The sequence below is a fragment of the Camarhynchus parvulus genome, chromosome 7, assembly GCF_901933205.1.
Source record: "Camarhynchus parvulus chromosome 7, STF_HiC, whole genome shotgun sequence".
NCBI classification, from domain to species: domain Eukaryota; kingdom Metazoa; phylum Chordata; class Aves; order Passeriformes; family Thraupidae; genus Camarhynchus; species Camarhynchus parvulus.
The window spans coordinates 915273-943089 of NC_044577.1; the positions used below are offsets into that span (position 1 = coordinate 915273).

At 50.1% G+C, this 27817-nt stretch overlaps 4 protein-coding genes across 4 annotated transcripts in view; 3 read left to right on the forward strand and 1 right to left on the reverse strand.

Moving 5' to 3' along the window:
• Nucleotides 1-102: 102 nt before the first annotated feature.
• Nucleotides 103-1049, forward strand: LOC115905548 (UDP-glucuronosyltransferase 1-1-like). The gene is made up of 2 exons (XM_030951917.1): nt 103-954; nt 1029-1049. Exons 1-2 carry the CDS (start codon nt 103-105, stop codon nt 1047-1049), a joined length of 873 nt encoding a protein of 290 aa, XP_030807777.1.
• Nucleotides 1050-1814: 765 nt separating this feature from the next.
• LOC115905549 (UDP-glucuronosyltransferase 1-1-like) lies at nt 1815-5537 on the forward strand. The gene is made up of 2 exons (XM_030951918.1): nt 1815-2666; nt 5505-5537. The coding sequence occupies exons 1-2, from the start codon at nt 1815-1817 to the stop codon at nt 5535-5537; spliced, it is 885 nt and encodes a 294-aa protein (XP_030807778.1).
• Nucleotides 5538-6219: 682 nt separating this feature from the next.
• On the forward strand, nt 6220-15947 carry LOC115905669 (UDP-glucuronosyltransferase 1-6-like). Its single transcript, XM_030952201.1, has 5 exons — nt 6220-7056; nt 11715-11846; nt 11953-12040; nt 12764-12983; nt 15463-15947. The coding sequence occupies exons 1-5, from the start codon at nt 6220-6222 to the stop codon at nt 15758-15760; spliced, it is 1575 nt and encodes a 524-aa protein (XP_030808061.1). The 3' UTR covers nt 15761-15947.
• Nucleotides 15948-22485: 6538 nt separating this feature from the next.
• The window catches only part of SH3BP4 (SH3 domain binding protein 4), a 35881-nt gene continuing 30549 nt past the window's right edge, over nt 22486-27817 (reverse strand). The window contains 2 exon segments of the mRNA XM_030952668.1: nt 22486-23044; nt 24695-24883. Coding sequence (XP_030808528.1) covers nt 22820-23044; nt 24695-24883 — 414 coding nt within the window. The 3' untranslated portion in view covers nt 22486-22819.

Sequence of the window (27817 nt, forward strand, 5' to 3'; positions counted from 1 at the left end):
TGGGCTGTGGCACAGATTGCTTTAAAGCGCGGAGTGAGCGCCGGAGCTCCTGTGCTGCTGCGGGTTTCCTTCCCTGGAGGCCCTCAGCTGATCCCTGCAGGAATGGCCCTGGGGCTCAGTGCTTGTCCCCCTGCTGTGCTTCTGCTCCTGTCCCTGCTGGGTCTGGCTGCTGCTGGGAAGCTCCTGGTGGTGTCGGTGGACGGGAGCCCCTGGTTCAGCATACGGGAGGGGCTGCACATGCTCCAGCAGAAGGGACACGAGGTGGTCGTGGTGGCACCTGAAGTCTCCTTGCACGTCAAGCCATCAGAGAACTTTGTGATGAAAATGTACCCGGTCACCTACACACAGGAAGATATGGACAATGCATTCAAGGCATTTTTTAATATTACATTTGAAGATGGATCTTTTTTTGAAAGATTGTTTAAAGTAGTAGAAGGTATGAAAAGATTCACTGATTTGGGATTATCCAGCTGTAGACATCTCCTGCAAAACAAAGAGCTTATGAGCTATCTTGAGGAGAGCAGGTTTGATGCCATCCTTACAGATCCTGTAATACCCTGTGGGGTGATCCTGGGTGAGCACCTTTCCCTTCCTTCTGTCTATTTCTTACGAGGAATCCCATGTGGGTTAGATTTTGAAGCCACTCAGTGTCCCAGTCCTCCTTCCTATGTGCCCAGGGGATTTACAGACCTGACAGACCGCATGACTTTTTTCCAGCGGGTGAAGAATCTACTGTTTGACACCCAAAACCTTTTCCTCTGTAATTTTGCATTTGAACCCTACTCAAAACTGGCTTCAGAGTTCCTGCAGCGGGAGGTGGCTGTGCAGGATCTCTTACGCAAGGGCTCTGTTTGGCTCCTGAGGTTGGAGTTTGTCCTAGACTACCCAAGACCCTTAATGCCCAACATCATTCCAATTGGAGGAGCAAACTGTGCTCACAAGGAGCTGCCTCAGGTGGGTTGCACTTTGATTTTAATTTGTGCTGTGATGGATTTCTGTGTTCAGGAGGCTTGAACCTTGTGTTGCAGATGGGAATTGACTTCCCATGATGTGTGGTTGGATTAATGCTCCTGAATTTTTGTGGGCAGCAGTCCTGTACCTTGTCAGCTCTGAAGTGTGCTCTGCATTTGCTGCTTTCATTTCCCGTATTCAGAGCCACTTTGTGTGACTTTGTGTAACTTGGTACTCTGTTAGTGATTTATGAACGAGTCTGGTAGGCAATCAAAGCCTTGGAATTAGGTGCAATGCCTTATTAACAAATTGTTGTAGTTGGGTCTGGTGTTTACTGAGAAATGCACCTCAAACTTCTGTCCTTGTTGCCTCTCTACGTCCTTCTTTTGTGGTGAATTTTTGTGCTTCCTTAATGGGATATTTCCAAAGCTGGAATGTGTAGAAAGGTGGCAGGCTGGGGGCTCTCAAGTTGAGAAGCAGCCCCTCTGTTTGCTGCCAGATCTAGGAAATCTTTGGATTGGTGATGATGGCTGTGTGAGATGTAACAGCAAATTTCAGAGGTCTCAAGGGGCTACAGTGGCTGGCAGGTGGCATTCAAATGCAAAAGAGCTGCCAAAGATTTTTTTAATAGAAATGTGAGGCTTATCAGTTGCGTCCCCCACATTTATCAGCTGCCTGAACTTTGCGGCTGGTTATGCAGTCTGTTATCACACCTGTGATTACACATTTACCACAGAGCAGATAAAGCAAGGATACAAAGCTGGGCTGTGGCACAGATTGCTGAGAAGCGCGGAGCGAGCGCCGGATCTCCTGTGCTGCTGCGGGTTTCCTTCCCTGGAGGCCCTCAGCTGATCCCTGCAGGAATGGCCCTGGGGCTCAGTGCTTGTCCCCCTGCTGTGCTTCTGCTCCTGTCCCTGCTGGGTCTGGCTGCTGCTGGGAAGCTCCTGGTGGTGCCAGTGGATGGGAGCCACTGGCTCAGCATGCGGGAATTGCTGGACATGCTGAGGCAGAAGGGACACGAGGTGGTCGTGGTGGCACCTGAAGTCTCCTTGCACATCAAGCCATCAGAGAACTTTGTGATGAAAATGTACCCAGTGCCTTTCACTCAGGAAGAAATGGATAAAGTTTTCAAAGGATCGGTAATGGATTTATTTAAAGGAGGACCTTTTCTGGAAAGAGTCATTAGACAGTATCAGCAGGCAAAGAAGACCTCTGCTCTGTTTCTGGCTACATGCACACACTTAATCCACAACAAGGAGCTCATCAGGTACCTTGAGGAGAGCAAATTTGATGCCATCCTCACAGACCCTGTTCTCCCCTGTGGGGCAATATTGGCTGAGTATCTTTCCCTGCCTTCTCTGTATTTCCTGCAGCAAATTCCATGTGGTTTGGAATATCAAGCCACCCAGTGCCCCAATCCCCCTTCCTATGTCCCCAGAGTATTTACAGACCTTACAGACCACATGACCTTTCTCCAGCGGGTGAAGAACATGCTCTATGACATCCCCAATTTCTTCCTCTGCGATGTTGTCTTCCAACCTTATGCAGAACTGGCTTCGGAGTTCCTCAAGCGGGAGGTGACCGTGCCGGATCTCCTGCGCCAGGCTTCCATTTGGCTCATGAAGCTGGACTTTGTCTTGCACTTCCCAAAACCCTTGATGCCCAACATGGTTTTGATTAGTGGAGTAAATTGTGCTTACAAGAAGCTAAGTCAGGTGGGTCCCATTCTGTTTTCTCTTCTTCTTCTTGCAGGCTTTGGAAATCTCTGGGAAGCTGAAGCTCAGCTTTCATTAGAAAGGAGGATTTCAAACTGCTCGTGCTTCGCAGGGAGGTGCTGGTTCTGGTATCTGGGAAGGATTATAGGAGTAGAAAGGTGGAAAAAATGTTGTATATGGAATTAGCTCTGGTGGAATTGCCATTGGCTCTCTGGTCCCTGCTCAAGGCAGCTTTGGCTTTGGAGTAGGCTGTTGGTGTGGTGCAAGACACACTTTGATTTGAGGAGCATTCCATTTATCCTCTGTCTGATCTCCTCAACAATTCTGTCTTTTTTTTTTTCCTTAAAGAAGGATTCTCTGTGCTTTGACTTGTCATAAACTCAGAAAACATTGTTACCTGGACGGACATTAAAGGCCTCCCTGAGAACTTCCTATCAGAATATGTCCAGGTCAGGTTGTTCCTTTCTCTCTCCTGTCAAATTTTATGTATCTCCTCTAGAGAACACGCTTTGTTATATCCAATTGATTCCTGAATCCAGTTTGAATTTTCCATGTTGCAGTGATTGTTGCCTCTTGTCCTGTCACTGTTGATCTCATTTTCTTCTTTAACTTTTTGTCATCTCCTGCATTCAGGCTGTTGTGCATCTGTCCTGTGGCATGAAATTATCCCATTCCAGAGGCACAACTTTGCATCTGCCTTTGCTGACCTTCATGAGGACTTTATAGGCCCATTTTTCCAGCTTGTATATCCCAGACCAGTGATGCTCTATAGTTAAATTTATATCCAACATCGAAAAAACAAAGTATAGGTTACTTTATTCTTCTAAAATGAATTCATTTCAGCCGAGTTTTTAATGTGCTTTCAAATAGATTTTGTGGTTTGCAGAGTATCCTCATGGATTCTATTTTTAATAATAACTATTCCTGTTGGTTTTTTCAGATATTTGCTTTACAAAATGCTGAGATAAGTCTGATATTTCAGAAAAAGCCCAATCTCACACAGTAAAAATGGAGGATATTAAGACGATTCAAACTTGGCACTCAGGCTGGAAAAGCAGAGAGGGAATAAAGTGCACAGCTAAACCTATGATAAAAATTATGGCAGAAGTCTGTAAAATCTGGAAAATCATAGCTAAAGGAGCAAGGGGAACTGATTGTTTCTCCCAATATTTGTCCTGTGACTAACACTGAAATGCAACAAGCTTAGAGCAAAAAAGGGGGAGTATTTTTTCATACTGTGGCCCAAAAAACCCCAGATCAGCCTCTCAAGAGGTGCAGATTTTTTTTTTGTAGACAAACCCTCTGAATTTAAAAGGGGTTTAGGGGGTTAATAAGAGGTACAGGCTGCTTGCCAGGATTTGTAGGCTTACAGGAGAGATAATAATGGATTCCCTTTGCTCAGATATTTGCTGGACTGTTTCCAGCTTACAACATTGGCACTCAGTTCTGTACTTTTGCTTGACTTTCTCCTTCTATCTCACCTTTGGAATGGGCTGGACTTGTGGACTTCAGTCTCTGCACTCGTAAACACGTGGAGGGTGTTCATGTGCAGCTCAAAATCCAGTGTCACAACTTCTATGAACTTTTGCTGAACTTTTTTGAACTTCTTTTTTTTTTTCTTTTTTAAACTTTTCTGAGCTTGGCCTCAAGGGTTTGGGTTGAGGGGGTTTTCTTACCGCTTTAGTGTTATTTTATAGGGTTTTGTTTTAGTGTCTCACAGATGACACAAGTTTGGCTGAAATGTTAGCAGAACTTAACTAGGTGGGAGTGATTTGGTACCAAATATGAGGATTTGAGAGGCCTTTATGCAGGGTAAGAGTGTTTCTGCAACTCTGAGCTCACTACCTGAGTATGTACTGCCACCTTAAGGCTTGTTGAATGCTGCATCACCTCATTATTTGAGATCTTTTTACCACAGAAATGAGGAAATGCAGCCCTTGGCAGGTGAGAATCCCTTCCCTCCATCTCCTGCCATTTTTGGTCTTTCAGTGCTACCCCACTGCCAGCTAGAGCCACAGTTCTGCTTCACCAGCTGCAGAATGGGACTGCATCAAATCATGGAACTGTTAAAGCTGGAAAAGCCCTCTAAAATCAGAGTCCAACCATTAATCCAGCACTGCCAAGTCTGCCACTAAACTGTGGCCCCAAGTGCCCCATCCACATGTTTTTTGAATGTTTCCAGGGATGGTGATTTCACCACTGCCCTGGACAGCCCCTTCCAGTACTTGAAAACCCTTTCCATGAAGAAATTTTTCCTAATATCCAATCTAAACCTCCCCAATGATGTCTGAAATTTCTTCCTATTTAGTGCATTTTCCATAAATGTTACAGGCCTTCTTGCTGGCTTTTAAGAACCCCTCTTCTCCAAATCAACATTTTAGGACACACTTAGTCTTAATCTTGGAGTAACACTTAGGAATAGCCTTGGAGTGTATTTATCACACTCAGGTGCCTATGGCAAAGGTAGCCATTTCATGGATCAGATTTCCCATCATTCCTGCCTGCTCCAAGAGAACCCTTCCAGGCCTGGAGAAACTGCTCAGAGTTCGCTCTGTTCAGGAGTGCTTGGTTGGGCGATCTAAAAGAATCTGTCTTCTCCAGCCAGCTCTTGTCCAGGTACCATTCCTGTATCTTGTGTTGCTGTTGTAAACTTGCAAACTTTGGCATCCAGCTTTTCCCTGCCCATGTGGAATATACCTTAATGGCAGGTGAGATCTGCTTGGCCAGGCCCTTCTTTCCAGGAGTATGGACTTCCACATCCCATGTACCACAGCCAAGCCTTCTGAAATTTGGGAAAGGGACTGTTATTAAGAACTTTCAAACCCGTTTGTCCTGTAGCCTCTCACCCTGAACTCCCGTGGCCCCTCTTGAGCAAGAGCCTCATATTCTGCTGCATCATTGCTTTTCAAAAAGATGTTTACCCTCGAGCCATTCACCTATGAACTCTGATGGCCCCTCTTGAGCACAAACTGTGCTTTCTGCTCTATCACTGCTTTGCTAAAAAGGTGAAAGGTGGTTGGTTAATGTGTTACCCAAACTTTGGTGACTCTGCTGCTCCATGTGCCAGCTCCAGCTTGCCATGGAAGACATTCTCTGAACTCCAGCCACTTTCCTGAGCAAAAACTGGGGGGTTAAGTCTTGCTTGTCAACAGTGCAACGCAATTCTTGTGATATAAGCTCTGTGGAGTGGCCATAAATTTGATTACTGACTTGAATCTGGCCCAGGACAGTTGAGTGCACAGTGAGTCACTTGAAACAACCCTGACACAGCAAAACCCCTCCATGAACAACTGCTTTTTCTACTGATTATTCTGAATAATCTGAGATAACCTAAATGAATAGCAAAGCATAGGTGCCTTGATAGCACTTTAATCAAGGCTTTTATCAGCAATATGGTCTTTGAACTCAAATAACTTGTATCAGTAAACATTTTGTAGAGATAGAACATTGGCGTCCACCACAATATAAATGAGGTACAAGGAGATTTTTCTTCATATGCTGCTGAGCAACGTAAGGAGGAGCAGCTAGTTTCTTTGCCTGCCCCATGACAGTTATGTGGAGGCACCAGGTACATGCTGGGCTTGTGCTTTTTCTTGCTTTCTGGAGTCTGGCAGATGGTGGGAAGCTCTTGGTGGTGCCTCAGGATGGAAGTCACTGGCTGAGCATGCGGATGGTCCTGGAGAAACTCTGGGAGAAGGGGCACGAAATCGTGGCCGTGGTTCCTGATGCTGCCTTGCTCTTGAAAAGCTCCCAGTCCTTCACCATCAAAACGTATTCAGTGCCTTACACCCAGGAGTTTGTGGACCAGTACTACCAGAAGCTGGGGGAAAATAGCTTTGAGAGCCTAACGCTCTCATTTTTACTCAGCAACATTACAGAGCTGACCAACATGTTCACTTCTGCTTGTCAGCATCTCTTATCTGACAAAGAGCTCATGAAGTACCTCCAGGACAGCAAATTCGATGCCATCATGATGGACCCTGTGCTGCCCTGTGGGCCCATTCTGGCTGAGTATCTCTCCCTCCCCTCTGTGTACTTCATGCGTGGCCTTCCTTGCACCTTAGACTACAAAGCTGCGCAGTCTCCCAGCCCTGTATCTTACGTGCCCAAGACTTTATCATCTCTTTCCGACCACATGGCATTCCCAGAGCGTGTGAAGAACTTCCTGATCGGGCTCTCAGAGCCTTTGCTTTGCCACCTGTTTTATTTGAAATACGAGAGCTTGGCCTCCGAGTTCCTGCAGAGGGATGTGACGATACAGGAGCTGTTCAGCCAAGCATCAGTGTGGCTGATGAGATACGACTTTGTTTTTGAGTATCCGCGCCCCATCATGCCCAACATGGTCTATGTTGGAGGCATCAACTGTCTGCAGAAGAAGCCACTCTCAAAGGTTTGTTGTTGCTTACCCTGAGGGTGCTTGTTCAGCACGTGCTTTCTTCAAGTGTTTCCTGTAGTGGTATTTGTGTGCTTGAGGCAGGGTGTGATCAAATCCCAGGATGGCATGGGAGTGGGAATCTTAAACTTTGAGATTGCTGAAGGGTTTTTCTCCAGGAGAGCTTAGGTCGAGTGGTCACCATCACTCGTGGCACGCTCTATGTCCAGTCAAATGACTAAATAATTCTAGGTCAGAGGATTTAATATCCCTAAGGAATGTGGAATGCCAGTTAATTGTAGGAGACTTGATTGAACAAAAATTGGAAATACAGAATTAACTCTGTGGATATACCCAGGCATTTTTGCTGTGCCACTGAACATGAAGCTGAGTGAAGCACAGAGCATCAGGAGAGGGGGTCAGGCTGGGTTTTAGGAAAAGGTTCTTCCCTCGGAGGGTGCTGGGCACTGCCCAGGCTCCCCAGGGAATGAGTACAGCCCCGAGGCTGCCAGAGTTCCAGGAGGGTTGGACAATGCTCTCAGGGATTCACAGGATGGGATTGTTGGGGTATCTGTGCAGGGCCAAGGGTTGGATCAATGATCCCTGTGGGACAGGAAATTCTAACTGGGGATATTCCATGATTCCATGTGCAGCAACAGCCCAAAACCAGGGGTGTGCAAAGACAGCAGAGGGAGCTCTGCTGCCTCTGGATTTGTGCGAGCAGCAGTGCAAGATAGCAGATAAGAGGATGGTTGGGAGAGGAAGCCTTCAGGATTGTAACTACTGTGCCTTGTTCAGATTCCCCTTGTGCTGTGCAAATAGTGCAGATTTCCCCAGGTTATTCTGCTTTCAGACACTGTATGGTGTGTGACAGCAGGAGTTATTGCTCTGCTTACAATACATTTACTACTGTAAATTCAGGGCTTTCACTTTGATAAGTGCTGTGATAGAGCAACAAATCTGGAGATAAACCTTTACAACCCACTCTATCAAACCTCTGTCAATCTTAGCTTCTTGGTTATATTCTGGGGGCACAAAGCAATCCAAAGGTCAGATTTGTGCTGAGTTCCATGTCCAATCAGTGCAGTGGACTCAAGGTAGTGGGTTGATCATTAACTGGATGTTAATGATGCAGTGATTGCTGGTCAGCCCATTCATGGCTCTCATTCAGCCTCTCAGCCCCACAGGCTGTTGGTCACTCCTCCCTCCTGGTGTCAGTCCAAACATTCAGCTTCACCTCACAGCAGCCACTCACTGAAAGCCTTCCCTGTGAACAGATGATAAACCCAATATTTACCCACAGTTAAAAATTACCCCAATTTCTGCCTGTTAAAAATTAAAATCCCACCTTAGTTAAAATTCAAGTGGGAAGCACCCCATGGTTCTTTCCTTGTCCCTGGCCGCAGTTTCACCACTTTTATAACTTCGCTAGCGGCACAAGGGAAATGGTTTCTCCAAAGCCAGGATTTCTTTCTCTTGCCTCTTGGGCTGTGTTTTTCCTGCTGCTGTGGACCTCTGGTGAAGGTGGGAAGCTCTTGGTCATGCCCATTGATGGCAGCCACTGGCTCAGCATGCTCCCAATCATAGAGAAACTCAGGGACAAGGGACACGAAATCGTGGTGGTTGCGCCGGAGATAAATTTGCGGATCCATTCATCCCCAGTTTACACCTTGAAAACCTACCCTGTGTCCTACACCAAGGAGTTTGTGGAGGCAGAGTTTAAAGAGATGGGCCACAGGAGTTTCACACCTCAACCTTTCTTGAAAAAACTCTCCAAAATTGCCAATTTTACAAGCATGTTCTTGGATTCCTGCAAGCGTCTGCTGTCTGACAAAGAGCTGATCCAATACCTCGAAGGAAGGAAATTTGATGCCATCTTTATGGATCCCTTCTTCCCCTGTGGGCAGATACTGGCAGAACATCTGTCCCTGCCCTCTGTGTACTTCCTGCGGGGGCTGCCGTGCAGCGTGGAATTCCAGGCCACGATGTGTCCCAGCCCTCCTTCCTACGTCCCGCGGTTCTTCACACGCTCCACAGACTGCATGTCCTTCTGGCAGCGCCTGGGCAACCTCCTGGCCACCCTGGGCAGCTCCCTGGCCTGCTCCGTCCTTTATTCCCCCTATGATCCCTTGATCTGGGAGTTCCTGCAGCGGGAGGCGACCGTGCCTGAGCTGTTCAGCCACGCCGCTGTTTGGCTCATGAAATACGACTTTGTCTTTGAGTACCCCAGGCCCCTCATGCCCAACATGGTCTTGGTCGGAGGCATAGGCTGCACTCGGGAAAAAAGATTATCCCAGGTTAGTTCCCGTTTTTTCCCCCAGAGTTCAGCTGTGGGTGCGCTGTGAGCTCTCTCCAGGAGATGGAGCTCCCAGGCTGGAATAAAGGATGCCGGGTGGAAGTGGCTAGGAGTGCATTTTACACCGCTGCATCCCTTCAACAATGAGGGAAAAGTTACTTTGTGGGACACCTTGGCATTCCCGGTCAAACCTGCACAAAAAAAAAAAAAAAAAAGCTTTTTCTTTTCCAATTTTCCTGTCTATTTCCTTTCCCTTTTCCTTTTTCCTGTCTCCAGCTTTCTTAAGAGGGCAGTGGAGGGGCAGCTCCAATCTCTGCTCTCTGTGGGGCAGGGATAGCACCCAGCACCCAAGGGAGCAGCTGGAGCTGTGTTGGGGATGTTTAGGTTGGATTTTAGGAAAAGGTTCTTCTCCCAGAGGGTGCTGGGCCCTGCTCAGGCTCCCCAGGGAATGGGCACAGCCCCAGGCTGCCAGAGCTCCAGGAGGGTTTGGACAATGCTCCAGGGATGCCCAGGCTGGGATTGTTGGGGTGTCTGTGCAGGGCCAGGGCTTGGATCAATGATCCTCGTGGGTCCCTTCCAAATGAGGATGTTCCATGAACTTCAGACAGTTCAGGCAGGCTGGAATTAAATCCTCACCACCAGTGAAGCGGCACTTTTGCCACTTTTATTTAAAATACTCTGCACTGTAACTGTATTTTGCTTTAAGTGTGCCAAAATTTCTCAGTATGGAGTATCTTCTACTTTCCATTAAGAAATCCTCCTAATTCTCTTATTTTTATCATGAGTCTCCACTGCAGATATTTTGTAAAAGTATGAGCAGGTGCTGATTAAAACCACTGCTAAAATAACCTGCATATCCCCAAAGCAGGGCTGCAAAGAGTTTCCTCATAGCAGAAGAGCTTCTGAGCAGAATGTCGGACCTTGGAACTCAAAAACATCTAAAAAACAAAGTAAAACTGATGTCCCACAGAATATAAACAGGATTAAATATGCCTTGAGACAGCCACAAAAATACGGAAAAGAGCATAAGCTGACAGAGTCGGTCTCTGTTGTCCCTGCCCATGGCAGGGAGTTGGAATGAGACAATCTTTAAAGTCCCTTCCAACCCAAAGCATTCCATGGTTCTCTGGTTATCCCCTCAGATCCCAGAGATAACATGGCAATTGCCAGACTTACAGAAACATTTAGTTCATTGTTTACCCCTTATTTAACTCTGATGCCTGCAACAATTTCCTCCAGTTTTGCCTTTCCTTCCTTGGCTCAGCCAAACATTTTTCTGTTTCAAAGAATTTTTGCTCCAGCCTTGGGCTGTTTTTTTCTGCTTCATTGGAATCTTTTTGTTCCTGGATTCCAGTGCTAGATGTCCTTCTATTATTTAAATCACTCAAACAAAAGAGAGACAAAACTGGCAGCAGTTCAGTGTTATCGCACCCAAAGCAGATACAATAAATCCAGATATTAGAAATTTGAGATACCTGCTGTCAGAACCCTCTTCCAGGATTTTAATTCTCTCTTGTAGCTGCGTGGCCTGGAAGGAAGAAAATCAGCTCTGAATCCAGGCTTGGGTTAAATGTGCCCATTTTTACTTCCCAAAGACTCATTTTCTTTGGGATCATAGAACAGGTTGGGGTGGAAGGGATGTTAAACTCCATCCAGTCCAATCCCCTGCCATGGGCAGGGACGCCTTCCTCTATCCCAGGTGGCTCCAAACCCCATCCATCCTCGCCTTGGACACTTCCAGGTATCCAAGGGCAGGCACAGCTTCTCTGGGCACCCTGTGCCAGAGGCCTGTGAGGCCTCCCCACCCTCAGAGAGAATAATTTCTTCCTGATAACTAACACAAATTTCCCCTCTTTTGGTTTGAACCCATTATTCCCTGTCCCATCACTCCAGTTCTTCATGAAGAGTCCTTCTCCAGCTTCCTTCTGGGCTTCTTCAGGCACTGGAAAGGGATTCTGAGGTCTCCACATAAAAATCTTCTCTGCTCCAGGCTGAACGGGATGTCCCAGCCTGTCCCCTGGCAACAATTCCACCAATTCCACCAATTCCAAGGGAGGTGCTCCTGACTCCTTGTCAACTCCAGGTTCTCCTCTGGACTTGCTCCAACAGTCCCATGTCCTTCTCATGCTGATGATCCCAGAGCTGGACGCAGGATCCAGGTGTGGTCTCACAAGAGGAGGAGAATCCCATCCCTGGACCTGCTGGCTGTGCTGCTTTGGATGAAGAGCTGTCAATAACAACTCGTTTTCCTGGCCCCAGTTTTGTCGTGCTCACTTGCTTGTTCTGTTGCCTTTCCAGAGGGTTCTGTGGGAAGGTGGCAGCAGTTCCAGCCCCTGACAAGAGAAAGGGCTTTGGCTAAAGGCTTGCTTTCCTTTGGCAGGAATTTGAAGCCATGGTGAACGCCTCTGGAGAACACGGCATCGTTGTCTTCTCGCTGGGCTCCATGGTGTCCGAGATTCCCATGAAGAAAGCCATGGAAATCGCAGAGGGCTTGGGAGCAGTCCCTCAGACGGTACCAATCCCCTCTTTCCCTTCCAGCAGAGCAGCTCCACGCTGCTCTCAGCTCCTCCCTCCCTTCTCCTGCTGGGATCTGACGCGGGCTTTGCTTCCCCTGCCAGGTCTTGTGGCGCTACACAGGCAAGGCGCCCCCCAACCTGCCCAAGAACGTGAAGCTCGTCAAGTGGCTGCCTCAGAATGACCTCCTGGGTAGGTCTGACACGCTGGGCTGACACCAGGCTGCTGTGGTGAGGCCCCAAGGGCATCATCTGCGGGTCAGGTGTGAGTTACCATCCCCTCACCCAGCACTGTGGGCCACAAACCTTAGTCTGCTGGTGGAGCCAGAGCTTGTCCTTTAGGAACTTAGCTGGGAATTGCTGAATTATGAAACAACTCTGTTTGAAAAGGCTTTCCAACACTCCAGTGCCAGCCAAAGATGAGTCTTTATGTCTGACTAAGCAGTCTCAACGGCCAGCTGTGGTTTTGTCCTGTCTTCTGGCCTGAAAAGAAACTTCATGGTCCTCAAGGGAGCGCTTCCAGACAGGTCTTTGGGCTTTTAAAGTGGTGGAATTGTTGCCAGGACTTGCTGGTAACAGAACAGGTTCAGCTGTGAGAGACCTTCACTACCATGGAAGAGATGGTGAAAAAGTAATTGGTGGTAACATCCTTTCTAACTAATTGGTGGTAACATCCTTTCTAACCTCTCCTGGCTCTGGTTTAATCCTAAAGTTGGAGGATTACCCAAAACCAAGACAGAGGTCTACAAAATTCCAATCTTTAAGTCTGGCCATGAGGGATGATGCTCACAACAGCCCCAAATCCTTGATTTATCCGAACCACGGCCCTTTTTTGGTGCGTGTTCTTTCCCCAGGGACGTGTTGCTGGGAGTCAGTAATTCCAGGAGCTGACACCAGCCTGTGTTTCCCTCCACAGCCCACCCCAAGACTCGTGCCTTCATCACCCACGGAGGCTCCCACGGAGTTTATGAGGGAATCTGCAACGCAGTGCCCATGGTGCTGATGCCTCTCTTTGGGGACCAGATGGATAATGCCAAGCGAGTGGAGTCCCGGGGAGCAGGGCTGACCCTCAACATCCTGGAGATGACTTCCACTGACATCTCCAACGCCCTGAAAGCCGTGATCAACGACAAAAAGTCAGTACCAGAGGCACAGCCTTCCCCCTTCTTAGTGTGCAGCCCCAGCACGTTCACTTCCAGCTTAACAGGGTGTTTTTCTCTTCCTAAATGGCTTCTTGGATCAAAAGTTTGGATTTGATAGCAGCTGCTTCCATGGAGAAGCTGATGCTCGCCCTGGGTTAACTCCAGGCTGTCCCCATCAGGGGACAAGAGAAGGGAGGCTGCAGGGAGCAGGGGAGATGGGCTGGGAATGCAATGGAAGAAGTCGAGTTGCCAAAAAAATTGTGTCACCTTCTTAAAGCCAAGGCAGTGACAGAGAGGGCTTTGACACAAGTGGCAAGCAGCTTTTGTTCCCAAATCTCTGGTGACACTGGTCAGTGGGGTTAAATATCAAACGTATTTATCACTCATTTATCTTACAGGTGAGTTTTCTCAGGCATTTTTCCCCCCCTCAGTGCTCATGAGGAATTCGGTGAGCACAGAGAGCCTTGCCTGGCTCAGCAAGGCTGGACAATCCCACCACAGAGCAGGAGGGACCTGCAGGGATGCGCTGAGGAAGCTCAGGGAACATCACAGGGCTGCAGTCAGCACACCCAAGGGGCTTAAAGGCAGCACAGAGATTCCTTTGAGACATGAGAGCTCTTCCCTGCTCTCATTCGAGGGTGCCAAGGACTAAGAAACTCCACCACATTCCTGAGAAATAGCAGCTTATTGGCATTGTTTCCTGCCCATTTTTATGGCAATAATAGCAGTAACACTAGTGCTAACAAAAACAATAATAATGCAGCTGGAAAAGCTGGCCAGCTTTTCCACCCCCAGTCTCCCCTCTCAGCCAGAGACCTTCACCCCAGAAATTCTGCTGAGAGCTCAGACTAAGCTTTCCCTCTTTTTTCTTTTTTTTTTTTTTTTTTGTCACTTCCTGGGCCCCTAACTTTGCCATTACCCTTGTCAAGGGGCTCAGTAGCACAAGAGCTGTGACTGCCCCATCCCTGGAAGTGTCCTGGATGGGGATTGAAACAATCTGGCCTGGTGGAAGGTGTCCCTGCCCATGAGGGGTGAGCTTCAAGGTCCTTCCAATCCACCCCACCCTGTGATACTGATGCCTTGGAGTGGCTACCTAGAACAGAGGCTAGAAAAGATTACGATAATTAAGAGGACATTTTTAAAAAGCTGGATTTTTCTCTGGTCCAGGGGTTTTCTAGAAGCTTTTCTTGTCCCATCTGGGGTGCCAGAAAACTGATGCCTTGGAGTGGCTACCTAGAACAGAGACTAGACAAGGTTAAGAGAATAAAGTGGGTATTTATTAAAGGCCTTCAGTAGATACACCTTGGGCAGCTTTGGAGTGAATTTGTGTCATTTTTGACTCAGTGGTGACACAACTCCTGTGGAAAGGCTGCTTGTGTGAGCATTCAGGCAAGGCAGTGAGGTCCACACACCCCACACTCACCATGGCTAGCTCAGCCAAGAGAGGCAGAAGGGCCTTTATATGGTCAGTTCCAGTGAAGGTTTATTTCTGCACAATTGTCTTGGTTTGGAAAGACAGTGTCTGCTAAGGAAGGCAGGAGCCTCCCCTGAAATGGAAAATGTGAACCCCCTCCCTCCAAATTGCTATAAATTTGAAATTAAGGGGCTCTCAGGCAAAGATATGGGAGCAGGAATAACAGTTCTTTAGTAGGGAAGAAAATAAAAAGATAAAATAAACAATGTGGTAAACTAAAACAACAGTGACAGAGTCAGAACCCAGCATGACACCCTGTATGTCAGGGTGTTGGCAGCAGTCCCATTGGAATTGTGGCTGCAGCCCTCCTGCAGTGTCAGGGGTGGTTCTGCTGGAGCAGGGATCCTGTAGAAAGGTGCAGTCTTCCTCTGAAGATCCAGGGGAAGAGAGCAGCTGCTCCTCTGGCAAATCCAGTGATGGAGAAGCTGTCTTGCTGCCCCAGGATCTCCAGATTATATCCAGTTAGGAGTGCTTGGCTCCTCCCTCTGGGCTCACATCTCCCAGTGGGATGCTGTAGTTCTTATCAGCCATGCAGGGACATTCAGTAGCTGTTATCAGCAGATGTCCCCCCAGAGGGAGGAGTGGTTGTGGAAGAGATAAACTCCCCAGTTAACAGAAGACAACTGCCATGCAGATGGCAAATAAAATACACATTGCCTTGCAATCTGGGACAAGGATGAAGGGGAAATCAGGGACAAAGCCCTGTCCATGTGCTCTGCACAAGGTTAACTATGGGGTCAGTGGCCAATGGTCTGAGGGCAGTGCCTACAGGGAAGACAGGCCCAGCCACCAGGGGTACCACAACCAATGAGGAAACAGGGAGAGGAGAAACCAGGAGAATTTGGGACATATAGGGGAAGGAACTGGAGTGGATCATAGTGTTGCAAGGCTCCGTGGGGAAGTCTCCTCTTTCAGCCTAGACTCTCTGGCGTATCCTGCCAGGGCGAGGCCCTGGGCATTTCCCTGAGGGGTTCAAAGGGCTCCACGTTCTCTCGGCAGGTACAAGGAGAACATCCAGCGCCTCTCCGACCTGCACCTGGACAGACCCATCCACCCTCTGGACCTGGCCGTGCACTGGGTGGAGTTTGTGATGAGGCACAAGGGGGCCCCTCACCTGCGCCCCGCCGCCCACGACCTCAACTGGGTGCAGTACCACTCGCTGGACGTCATCGCCTTCCTGGCGGCCGTCACCCTCCTCTTCCTCTTCATCTCCTTCAAGTGCTGCCTCTGCTGCTGCCGCAGGTGCTGCTGCAAGAAGGGCAGGACGGGCAAGGCCACCAAAGCCAAGTCCCACTAGCACCTGCGGACAGTGGTGGGTGACCGAGCTCCTGCCCCAGGCGCAGCAGCGGGGTCAGGGAACAGCTCGAATTTCACTGCAATGAATGAAACACTGTGATTTTCAGCCAAGGAATGATAGGGACCCTTTGAGATAGCAGCATGAGGAGGGCTGTTCCACTGATCTAATTTTGGCCTTTTAATTAAGAATGGGTTGTTAAAAATGCCTTGTGTAGGAGTGCTGCAGTCACTTGGGAAGGTCTGAGTGTGAAGTCCCCGGCCCTTGGCTTCCACCTGTCAGTGTGCAGAGGACTCAGTGACTTTTTCTTTTAACCTCCACCTGCAGCAGAGATAGGTAGGGATTTTGGAGGACTTTAGGAGAACCATCTGGTCAGATTCCTGTTTGAAATCTCTGTGTGGCTGCTGTTGTAGGAAAGGCAAATGTTGTACACTCGCAGCTCCTGTCATGCAAACCAAGCTCTATGCACATCTTCATGGGTTTACAAGACCTTGAACAATACCAAGCTGCTGGAAAACCACTGGTATTTCCCCCAAATTGCCCATCAGGCAGATGTGCTGTAGCTGGAGCTCACCTGCTGGTGAGGAGAGCTTTGTGAGCATTGCTTGTAAACCCCCACAGCTGATTTGCTCCCTGTAGGTGATGCTCAGGGAAAGACCCCAACCCCCAGCCCTATAAATAAACCCCAAATACCAAAAATAAAGGCTGCTGTGTTTTCTATCTTGAGAGTTATGGTGGGGATGCTTTTTTGCTTGTGGAAAAAGAGGTGGAGAAGGGACAGATTGAATCCCCCATGGTTTGATGGTGTGTACACAAACCCCCTTGGCTCCCAGCAGTGTCCAATGCCAAAAAAAAAGAAATCCCTTCAAAATGTCCTTGAGGGGAAGTTCTCTGAGTGCCCTGCTGCAAAGTGGCTCTGGATCAACCCAGTGACTTTCTCTGCATGGACAAGGGGAGAACTCTTTGATTTCAGATCAGAGGAGCACAACTGAGAAAAAAAAAATATATAAAAATATCCCAATTGCAGCTCCAACCCCCTTGTGCAGGGGAAGCAAAACTGAAAGGAAGGAAGTTTCAAAATGCCCGTCCCATGACTTATTTCATTTCAGAAATATTTCTAACACAGCCAAAGAAAAACAACAGCAGAATCCAGGTATCCTCTTCCTCCCTTCACTCTCCTCACCCTCACTGCTTTATCCTGCTCTTGATTTTCCCTTGGGATGTGCAGGGCCAGGGCTGGAGAAGCCTCCCTGTGCCCAGCAGAGGCCACTCTGGGATCACCCAGAGGCAGGAGCAGGGACAAGGCCGCCCTTCCCAGCCAGCCAGCCCAGTTCTGTGGCTGGAACTCCACGGGGACTCGTTCATCACCCCAGCCAGGTGCTCCGGGAACATGGACACTGCTGCCAGGAGAATATTCCCAGAGCCACTTAGGAGCCAAAGCACCTGGGACAAGAGGCTCTGGCTCAGAGGAAGGAGGTGGATCCTCACCACAGCTCGGGCTCCCCACACCTTCCCAGGATGGGTTAATCAAGGGATGATGTCCCCCCTTATTGCCCCTTAATTGGGGGCAAAAACCAGGGCAGAGCCTCCAGTCCAGCTTCCCTTGCTGGGAGATGGACAAATCCACAGCCACAGCCCAGATTAAAGCCCCAGAGCTGATACTGGGGCACTTCCCAGAAGGGGAAACTGAGGCAGGGCCAGCCATTGCTCCTCTCCCCGAGCTCCTCAGGGCTCCAGGCACTGCAGCCTGAGCTTTCCCAGCAAATCCTTCAAATCCCAGGGAAAAGGCAGCAGCCAGAATGCCCTCACTGCCCTTGGAGAACGGGGGTACAAACACCTCCCACCTCAGCAGCTCCCTCCTCCTCAGTGATTTCTGCTCCCACCCAGGGACCTTTTGAGCGTTTGTCTTATTTTCCCCTGGATTTGAACACCCAGCAAGTCTGGGAAAGAGCCAGCACTGCTTCCCAGCTCTTGTGGACTGCTGGGAGCCAGCCCAGCTGCAAACGATGGCCCCGAAGCTCTCTGGTTTTGGGATGGGGTGTCCTGGGGGACACAGCAGCCCTGGCCCTGGGCGGGGAGGATGCAGCCAGCATCTCTCCCTGCTTCCCACCAGCCAGACCACGGGAAATGACAGGAATTGCTGGCATGTTTCTGCAGCCACAGGCTTTCTCAGCCTCAGCCCAGTCCCCAGGGGCAACAGGGAGGTTTTCCCACTGCCATGGGAGCTCTGGGTGCATCTCAGGCTCCTCCAGCTCCCCAGTGTGAGGGGTCCATGGAGACCCTTGGCCCACAGGGACACACAGGTGTCCAAGCCCTGGCCAATGTGGCCTTGGACATTTCCAGGGCTCTAGGGGCAGCCACAGCTTCCCTGGGCAACCTCAGAGGGAAGAATTTCTTCCTAATATTCCATCTGAACCTATTCTCTGTCAGATGAAAGCCATTGTGCCTTAGAGGGGGGAATTTATAAATAAATATTTATATAGTTGTAAATATTAAAATAAATTTTATATTTTAAAAAATTATATATTTATAAATAAATATCCTGGTTATTCCCAGGCACAGGAACACTTCCTTACCTGGGGCCCTTCCTTACTTCCACCCACAGGTGGGTCCCTTGCCCTGGACACTCTCACTTGGATGCTCAGACCTGCAATTAACAATTTTATTCATTTATTTGCTAATCTACCTTTTGGGTGGCTTTGTAAAAAGCAAACACTCACTGCTGCTGGTACCCAGGCACGACTCCAGTTCGAGGAGGTTTTCCTGAAGCTCATTTCCCACTGTGGGAAACCATGGAAGCCCAGCTTGGGAGGATGAGGAGTGCATCCCACCTCCCTGAGGAGCGTGGATGAGGGAAACCAACCTGCCAGGAGCAGCACCAGCCTCACTGAACCAAAACCACCCAAACTCACCCCAAACCCACGTGCACCCACAAAAATCAGTGGCTTTGGGAGCATCCCAGAGGGTTTGGCACTGCAGATGCCACATCCCAGGGCAGTTTGGATCCCTGGCACGGCAATTGCCCCATCCCAGGGCAGTTTGTGTACCTGACATTGCAATTGCCCCATCCCAGGGCAGTTTGGGTCCCTGGCACTGCAGATGCCCCATCCCAGGGCAGTTTGTGTACCTGACATTGCAATTGCCCCATCCCAGGCCAGTTTGTGTCCCTGGCACTGCAGATGCCCCATGCCAGGGCAGTTTGTGTCCCTGGCACTGCCTGGGGGTGGCAGGGAGCTGGCACCAGCAAGCCCAGGCAATTTCAGCTGAAGCAGCCACAGAGCCCTTAGATTAATTTCAGTTACCACCTGCAGAGGTGTTTTCAGGAGTTATTTATAGGTGAGTGGGATGAAACCTGGGGAAAAGGCGTTGCCAAAATGTCTGAGAAAAAGGGCAGGACATCAGGGTCCTTCCACCCCAAATCCTGCAACCAGCCACCCCTTGGGAAAAACATACCTTTGCATCCTTCTTTTTTCCCCCCATCATTATAATAAATTACTTTTGTAAAAGCCCAAAGGTGCCATTTGTTGCTCAGAAGGCCCTGAATTCCAGGCATGGATTAAACCTGCTGAGCTGTGAAGAGGGGAGGCCCAGGGGATGCTTTGGGCAAAGCCTGTTGCCAAAAAAGAAAAAAAAAAAGAAAAAAAAAAAAGGCTTTGAAAGGAGGCTTGAGTGGGTCATGCTGTGAGCATGGGATGGGAATTGCATTTCCTGGGATGATGATCATCATCATCTCCCTGAATTTCCAGCCATGCAAACCCTCTTTTTGTGAAAAATCAAGCCTGATTAAGTCACCTCGGGCTAGTAAGGTAAAAAAAAAAAAAAAAAAGAGCCAACAAAGGAAACCCAAACTGGAGCAGGACTGCTTGGAACACCAGCAAATCTCAGGGCTGGTGCAGAATTCCAAGGAATCCACTGTGATCCTCACTGAAGGAGTTTCCAGCACGGTTTTCCACAAAACAAAGCATCAAGCCTGCAGCTGGCAGCACAGAGGAGGATGGATGCAGGGGACAGCCCTGGAAATGGAGGGATTTGGTGGCAAAAGGAAAACCTGAGGAAGGTTTGGGAGCAGCCCTGCTCCTCTGAGCAAATGCAGGGGTTTTCAGCAGGGATTTCTGGGGATGGAAACAAACACCCAGAGAGCTGCAGGGTCATCTCACAGGCTCCAGATTTCCCTGCAGACCACGCTTTGAGTGGACACCCCGATAGCCAGGGGGTGATTTTCCTCTCCCTCCCCTCCTGACATCTCTCCTCAGCCTTTTGGGGCTGGGTGAGCCCATGGAAAATGATCCCTGACTTGTGAGGGCTGAAGCAGAGCAGAAAACGCTGTGGGGATGCATTTGCAAGGTGACCTGTGCTGAAGCTACTCGGTTCCCTGAGGAGCAAAAACCCAACCCCTTTCTTTCCCTGAAGCTGAAATATTCCAGGGAGCAGGGGAGGAGCCAAGGGGGAACTCCCCGAATCACCAGGCTGGTGTCCCTGTTTCCCAGAGCAAGGTATCCATGGTGAGAGCCCCAGCAGAAACCAGAATATTTCACTTCCCTGCCTTGGGATCTGACCTCCATTGGGACTGGGAGCAGCACAACAGCCTTGGCTAAACACAGGGGTGTTTTCCCCAGCCAGAAAACAACCAGGAAAACTCCTCTGTGCCAAAAGAAACCCTGCAACCACACCTTGGGAGTTCCTGACCTAGAGCAGCAGTCTGGGGGTGAGAATGGTTTCCAGGCACTTTCCCCCTGGAGACAGTGGGGTGGGAAGGCTGAGGCAGATTAGATGAGATGAGATGAGATGAGATGAGATGAGATGAGATGAGATGATGAGATGAGATGATAGATGATGATGAGATGATATTCAGGAGCACTGGCTCTGGGTGCTGGCACAGTGCAAACCCCACTAAATGAATCCCACTCTGCTTTGGGATGGAGAGACAACAGCGGGTGACACCTAACCGGGAGCCCTGGAGAGCAACAGCTTCCACTGGAATGGGGTTTTCCCCCCCAAAAAAAATCTCCTTTTTCTTTAAAAAAATGACCATGAATGATAAGAACAAAAACTAGATACAGCACAAGTCCAGACAGAATTCTGGGAGAAGGCCTTGATGTTTAGTTCAGAAGGGGGACACATCCCCAGCCCCAGCACGGGAGGAAGGACTGGATTTCAGACCAAAAATGGGGAGAAATTAATTCAGCCTCATCCCACAGCCTCCCAAAACGTGCTGGCCATGGCCCCAAGGCTCTGGGGAGGGCACAGGGTGGTGAGGAGAAAAAAAAACCCCTGGGATTATTCATGGACCACGGGAGGCTCCAATTCCTGCCACTCTGCCAGCACAGCCTCCTACAGAGCTCTGGAGCCAGGGGGGAAAGCCCAGATTGGGGTAAAAGCCCAGATTTGGGTAAAACCTCAAGGGAAAGGCATCCTGCTGGCTGCACCTGGAGCTGGCCCTTGCTGCAGCAGGGATTTTAGCTGCTGCATGGAAAAGCAGGGAGAGGGAAAGGGGCTGGGCTGTGGGGACCTGCACAGGAAAGCCCCTAAAGCCCCTAAAAGGAAAACCCTAAAGCCCCCTAAAGGAGAAACTTAAGGTGGAGAGTGGGATTTTGGGAAAAGGCACCATTCCCTCTACCAGATGATGCCTTTCCTACTCTTTTTCTTCCACTGTTTTTTTTTAAATTCATCTGAAAAGGAAAAAAAAAAAAAAAACATCCTTTAGGAAGCTTTACACATCCTCTGGTAGGAGCTTTTCACTAAAAGAAGCCTTTGCACTTTTTGGGCAAAAAATATTCCCCTCTAAGATGAAGTACCTGAAAGCTGGGGAGCAGAGGGAGGAAAAGGAAGTCGTTCAAAAAACTCAGATTTAAAAGGAGGAGGAGGAGAAAAAATAATACGGGCACTGGGTGACACAAATATCGGGGTTTTTGGCACCAGCTTTGTAGCAGAGATTATTTACAAGTTAAACTGGATTTGAGGAGCCTTGAAGAATTAGAAATCAATGGCAAAGAGCACCTGGAACATCCCCAGCGAGCTCAGATTTCAGATTAGGAGAAAGAGTCTCTCTCTTGTCCTTTTTTTTTTTTTCTTTTTTTTTTTTCTTTCCCTTTGCCTGTAGAGGGATTATCTGCATGGCAACCATCTCCTCCCCCTTTCTGGCCTCTTCCCCAGAGCAGGAGCACCTGGGGACTTTGATTCCCTCTCACCATCCTCCTGATCCATCTCCTGAGGTCCCTGGCTCAAAACTCCAGCTTCTTCCAGAGGTGTCCTGCACCACATCCAGATGGGAAGGAGCTCCTCCTGGTTAAAAAAACAGGAACAGGCAACTCCCTGGCCACAAACAAGAAATACCCCAAAAATCAAATCAACCAAAATGCTCACAGGGCCTGTGAATAAAATAAAATAAAATTTAGAAGAAGAAAAAAAAAAAAAAAAAAAGGTCTTTTTTGGTGCAAGGTGCTGCTTGGGCTGAGCACATCCCAAATAAATTTAGGGACAGCCCAAGCTCCTGGGGTGCTTTGGTCACATCTGGTAGCCCAAAACCTGCCTGTAGTCGGGGGAAAGGGCATTTACTGTGCTTCCTCTTAAAATATCTATTTACAGGACTCTTATTTGCCTCAAACCCCATCATTTCAAAGCAGCTTCTGCAACCTAAAACCAGCCACAGCTGCCCCCACCCCTCCCCAGAGTGGTCACAACTTCGACTGCTCGTTACAAAAATTAGACTTTTATTTGTAAATGCCTAGAAAACGTGATCTCTTTTGGGATCCCTCCCCACCCCTTCACCCTCCTGAAAGTTTTTTTAATTTTTTTCAGTAAGAAACAGTTTAACTGGATGAAAAGCCATCCCCTTCCAGATGAACTCCCACCAGGGTGGGATATTTCCTGCTGATTTCCAGTCCTGGTGGAGAACTTGCAAACTTTGGCCTCTTCAAACCCAAGGGGAGGGTTTGAAGGCCAAACCTTCAAACTTTGGCCTCTTCAGATCCGACCTCCACTTCTTCTCCTTGAAGTCAAAGGGAGAGGGAGGGAGACAAAGGAAAAAAAATTCCCAGCCAAGGAGAAGTGGACAACCACGGGCTAGATGGCAAAATCCTCGTGGTCCTGGGGGCTGAAGGCAGCTGCCCTCAGCATGTCCAAGGAGTTGACGAGGATCAGGGTGCCCGTGAGGTGCTTCCAGCGCTTGGTGATGGGGTTCTTCATCTTGTCCAGCCCTGTGTGCAGCTCCTGGATGACGTCCCTGTAGCTGTCCCCCATCTGGCTGCTCCAGGTCAGCAGGAAGTCGTACGCTGGCTTCCACATGGCCTGGGGAGAGAGGGGGACACAGGTGGGAGGGCATCAGAGCTCAGCCAGCATCCCAGAACAGGCACATTCCTGGGAAAACAGCCCCCAACACCCTCAGATCCCTGTGCTCCTCCAAGGGGAGTGTGCTCTGGAGGAATCTCCAGAGAAACATGGAAACCTTCGGGTTGGAAAGGCCTTTAAGACCATTGGGCCCAACTCAGGTGGGGCTTGGCAGTGCTGGCTCCAAAGTTGGACTCCAACACCTACAAGGTGTTTTCCAGCTGAAAGAATTCCAGGATCTGTGGAGATCCAGGCATGCCTGCCCTCACCTTGCTGTCCACCGAGCCGCTCTTGTCACAGTGCGGGGCCTCCTAGGCCCTTTAACACCATTGGGCCCAACCCTGGTGGGTCTGGCAGTGCTGGCTCAAAGGCTGGATTCCCACACTTTGAAGGTGTTTTCCAGCTTAAAGAATTCCAGGATCTGTGGAGAGCCAGGCGTGCCTGCCCTCACCTCTCTGTCCACTGGCCTTGTAGGCCCTTTAACACCATTAAGGCCCTTTGAGACATTTGGGCGCAACCATTAACCTGTGGGTCTGGCTCAAAGGCTGGACTCCAAAACCTTGAAGGTCTTTTCCAGCCAAAAGTATTCCAGCATCTGTACAGAGCCAGGTGTGCCTGCCCTCACCCTGCTGTCCACCGAGCCACTCTAATCGTGGCGCGGGGCCTTCTAGGCCCTTTAACACCATTAAGGCCCTTTAAGACCATTTGGCTCCACCATTAACCTGTGGGCCTGGCAGTGCTGGCTCAAAGGTTGGACTCCAACACCTTGAAGATCTTTTCCAGCCCAGGTAATTGCAGGAGCTGGGTGTGCCTGCCCTCACCTCGCTGTCTACCAAGCTGCTCTTGTCGTGGTGCACGGCCTCGTAGGCCCTTTAACCCCATGAAGGCCCTTTAAGACCACTGGGCCCAACCATTAACCTGTGGGCCTGGCTCAAAGGTTGGACTCCAACAACTTGAAGGTCTTTTCTAGCTGAAAGAATTCCAGGATCTGTGGAGATCCAGGCATGCCTGCCCTCACCTCACTGTCCACTGAGCCGCTCTTATCGCGGTGCGGGGCCTCATAGGCCCTTCAACGCCATTAAGGCCCTTTAAGGCCATTGGGCCCAACCCTGGTGGGTCTGACAGTGCTGGCTCAAAGGCTGGATTCCAACACTTTGAAGGTCTTTCCCAGCCAAGCGAATTCCAGGATCTGTGGAGATCCAGGCATGCCTGCCCTCACCTCGCTGTCCACTGAGCTGCTCTTGTCAAGGTACAGGGTCTTGTAGGGCCTTTAACACCATTAAGGCCCAACCATTAACCTGTGGGTCTGGCAGTGCTGGCTCAAAGGCTGGATTCCAACACCTTGAAGATCTGTTCCAGCCCAGAGAATTCCAGGATCTGTGGAGATCCAGGCATGCCTGCCCTCACCTTGCTATCCACCAAGCCACTCTTATCGCGGTGCGGGGCCTCATAGGCCCTTTAACACCATTAAGGCCCTTTAAGACCATTTGGCTCCATTAACCTGGTGGGCCTGGCAGTGCTGGCTCAAAGGTTGGACTCCAACACTTTGAAGGTGTTTTCCAGCTGAGAGAATTCCAGGATCTGTGGAGATCCAGATGCGCCTGCCCTCACCTCGCTGTCCACCGAGCCGCTCTTGTCGCGGTGCGGGGCCTCGTAGGCGTCCATCTGCTGCTTGGACACCTTGGCCAGCTTCTCGGCCAGCTCCCGCCAGCGCTGGGCCACCTCCACGGCCGTGGTGAGCAGCACAAAGTCCTGGATCAACCTCACCACCAGCCCCTGGCAGTCCATCTTCAGCAGGGCCTGCAGGACACGGGGAAAAGCAAGCAGGGAGTCAAGGCTGGGTGAACTCCCCCCTGGAGCGTCCCAAAAATCCTCCTGCCTCCTTTTTAGTGACAGCTGGGGAAATGAGGCCAGCAGGCTTGTCAAGAGAATAATCCCATTAATTGAACACAGTGCCGGACCCCTCTGGATGGGGTTTGCAGCCTGGTTCTCCAGGCAGCCCCTGCCAAGATGTCCAGGCCCCACCTTAAGCAGTTTAAAGCATCCCAGGGGCTGAGGACAACAGATGCTTTTAATCAAGAGAACTAATCCAGACTCCACCCCAGAGCTGCAGGATCCTTCAGAGCAGTGGGCAAGGCACAGCCAGGACATTCTGGAATGGGACCTGGACATCAGCCCTATCAGAGGGTGGACTGGGGTGAGACCCAGGTGAAGACTCCGACACTACCATCACTCAGCTTGGGATGTTCTTCCTCTTCTCTTCCTCCTCTTCCTGCATCATTTGTTGTCCTAAAAGCTGAGATTTTCCACAAATGGTTTTGAAGTGGAAAGAGCAAGTGCATCAGCCCGGGTTTTCTAGGTAGGAATGACTTAGCCAGGCAAAAAAAGGATGGAATGGGGTTAGCTCCTGCCTTAAAGTGTCAAATCCCATTAAAATCCCCTCAGAGTGGGATGAAGCTGCAGTAGGGCAGAAGCCCCAGTGCAGCCCTGGAAAAGGAAGGGTTTAATGGCAGTGTTCACTCTCAGAGGATGAGATCTGACTGCCAGGATCACCATCCCACTCCCCAGGGCTCCCACAGCCTCTGGACCACAACAGTCCCAGGAGCAGCAACCCCAGACCCTGGGCAAATCCCACCTTAAACCTCAGGAGGGGCTCTGATGTTATTAAAAATGGAAATCAAGCAAACAGACCCCACCCACTCCTGCACAGCAGCACAGGGACGGTTCTGTGGAAATCATCAGGATAAGGTGATTCCCAAAGTGGCCAGAATCCCCTTTCTGCCCCTCTGGGTCCTGACACCCCCTCCCAACACAGGGGAAAATCTAGGTTTGGATCTGGGGCAAAGAAGGGTTAAATCCTCCCACTGGAGACCGCACAGGGACAGTTGGGGAGGGAAGATGGGAACATCTGAAACCACTCCAGCGATTTGCAAAGCAAATGCACGCTGATTTCCCCCTTATCTGCTCCCAGCTTAGAGCTGAGCTGGGCTCTAATCACAGCTGCAGCCCAGCACGTGCCTGCTCCTCCAAAGTGCTGACACCGGCTTCCTGTGGGAGCCAGGGAGGCCATCAACCCCCTTGTCCGACAAGCAGGGAAAATCCATCCGAAGGAGCACGTCTGGCTTGGCAAAAAGACATTCAGGAGCACTTATAGATCTCACACACCTGCGCCAGAACTGAACCACCTCCTCTCCTACAGCCCATGGTCAGCTCCCTGTCTGGATCCAGCTTCCCCTCTAGATCCAACTCCCCTCTGGATCCTGCTCCCTCTCTGGACTCTCCACCCCCTCTGGATCCAGCTCCCTCTCTGGATCCAGCTCCCCTCTGGATCCTCCACCCTCTCCGGATCCTGCTCCCCTCTGGATCCTCCACCCCCTCTGGATCCTCCACCCCCTCTGGATCCAGCTCCCCTCTGGATCCTGCTCCCCTCTGGATCCTCCACCCCCTCTGGATCCTCCACCTTCTCTGGATCCTGCTCCCCTCTGGATCTTCCACCCTCTCTGGATCCAGCTCCCTCTCTGCATTCAGCTCCTCTCTGGATCCTCCACCTTCTCTGTATCCTGCTCCTTCTCTAGATCCAGCTCCCTTCTGGATCCTCCACCCTCTCTGGATCCTCCACCCCCTCTGGATCCTCCACCTTCTCTGGATCCTGCTCCCCTTTGGATTCTCCACCCCCTCTGGATCCTGCTCCCTCTCTGGATCCTCCACCGCCTCTGATCCAGCTCCCCTCTCTGGATCTTCCACCCTCTCTGGATCCTCCACCCTCTCTGGATCCAGCTCCCCCTCTGCAGGGTCCTAAGGAAGGGGCAGACTGAAGAGCATCCCCAACCGTGCCTTTCCAGGCAGCTGGATGCCAATCCCTGCACAGCCTGGCCTTTGGGGGAGCAGGATGAAGGAGCTGCTCCCATCTCCTGCCCGAGGTCAGAGGCAGTGCCTGGAGCTGGGTTCAGAAGGATGGAGCTACAGGAGATGGATTCTCCTGCTCCAGGTGAACCACAAAACAGCAGCAAGGAAAACACCCAGGAGGGCACCTCATCAGAGAGCTGCAAAATCACTCAAAATCACGACTCTGGGAGAAATGGGTGGGTCTGGTTAACTTGGAGACCTTCTGATGGCCACAGCACCACCTGCTGTGCCCTGGCAGCTCCAGCCCCATGGGCAGAGGTGACAGGACACCAGGGGATGGAGTGCAAGGCATCCCAGACGCCCAGGTGGCAGCCAGAGGGGGAATATTACTGGAAACACGGTGAGACACCGGGATTAGCTCAGCAGACTTAATCTTCCAGTGGGATTATGCCACAATTGTTTCCATCCTCCTCCCTTGCCCTGGACAAGGATAGCTGGGTCCACTCACTGTGTCTCCATCCCTCATCACCCAGGTGTGACCTGGGCTGTGCTTTGCCAGAGCCCTTGGAAATATTTATTGTTTATTGTTTATTCCCCTGGGAGCAGCTGGGAACCGGCTGGGCCAGCCCAGCAAAGAGCAAAGAGGGTGTTTGATATTCAAATCCCAGTTCAAAGCAGAAACACCTCAACTTAAAAGGCATCCAGGGGAGGCTGAATTTACATGCCAGCTTTGAAATGCAGAATCCCATTTCCTAATGAAGGAAAGCAGCATTGTGAAGGGAAAACAGCTCCCCCCTGGGACTTCCTCAAACCCGGGGGATAAAGGCCCTGTGTCCCCAAGGAGACCATGAGAGCCATGGGGTGAGAGGATGCTCCTGCACAGGCTCC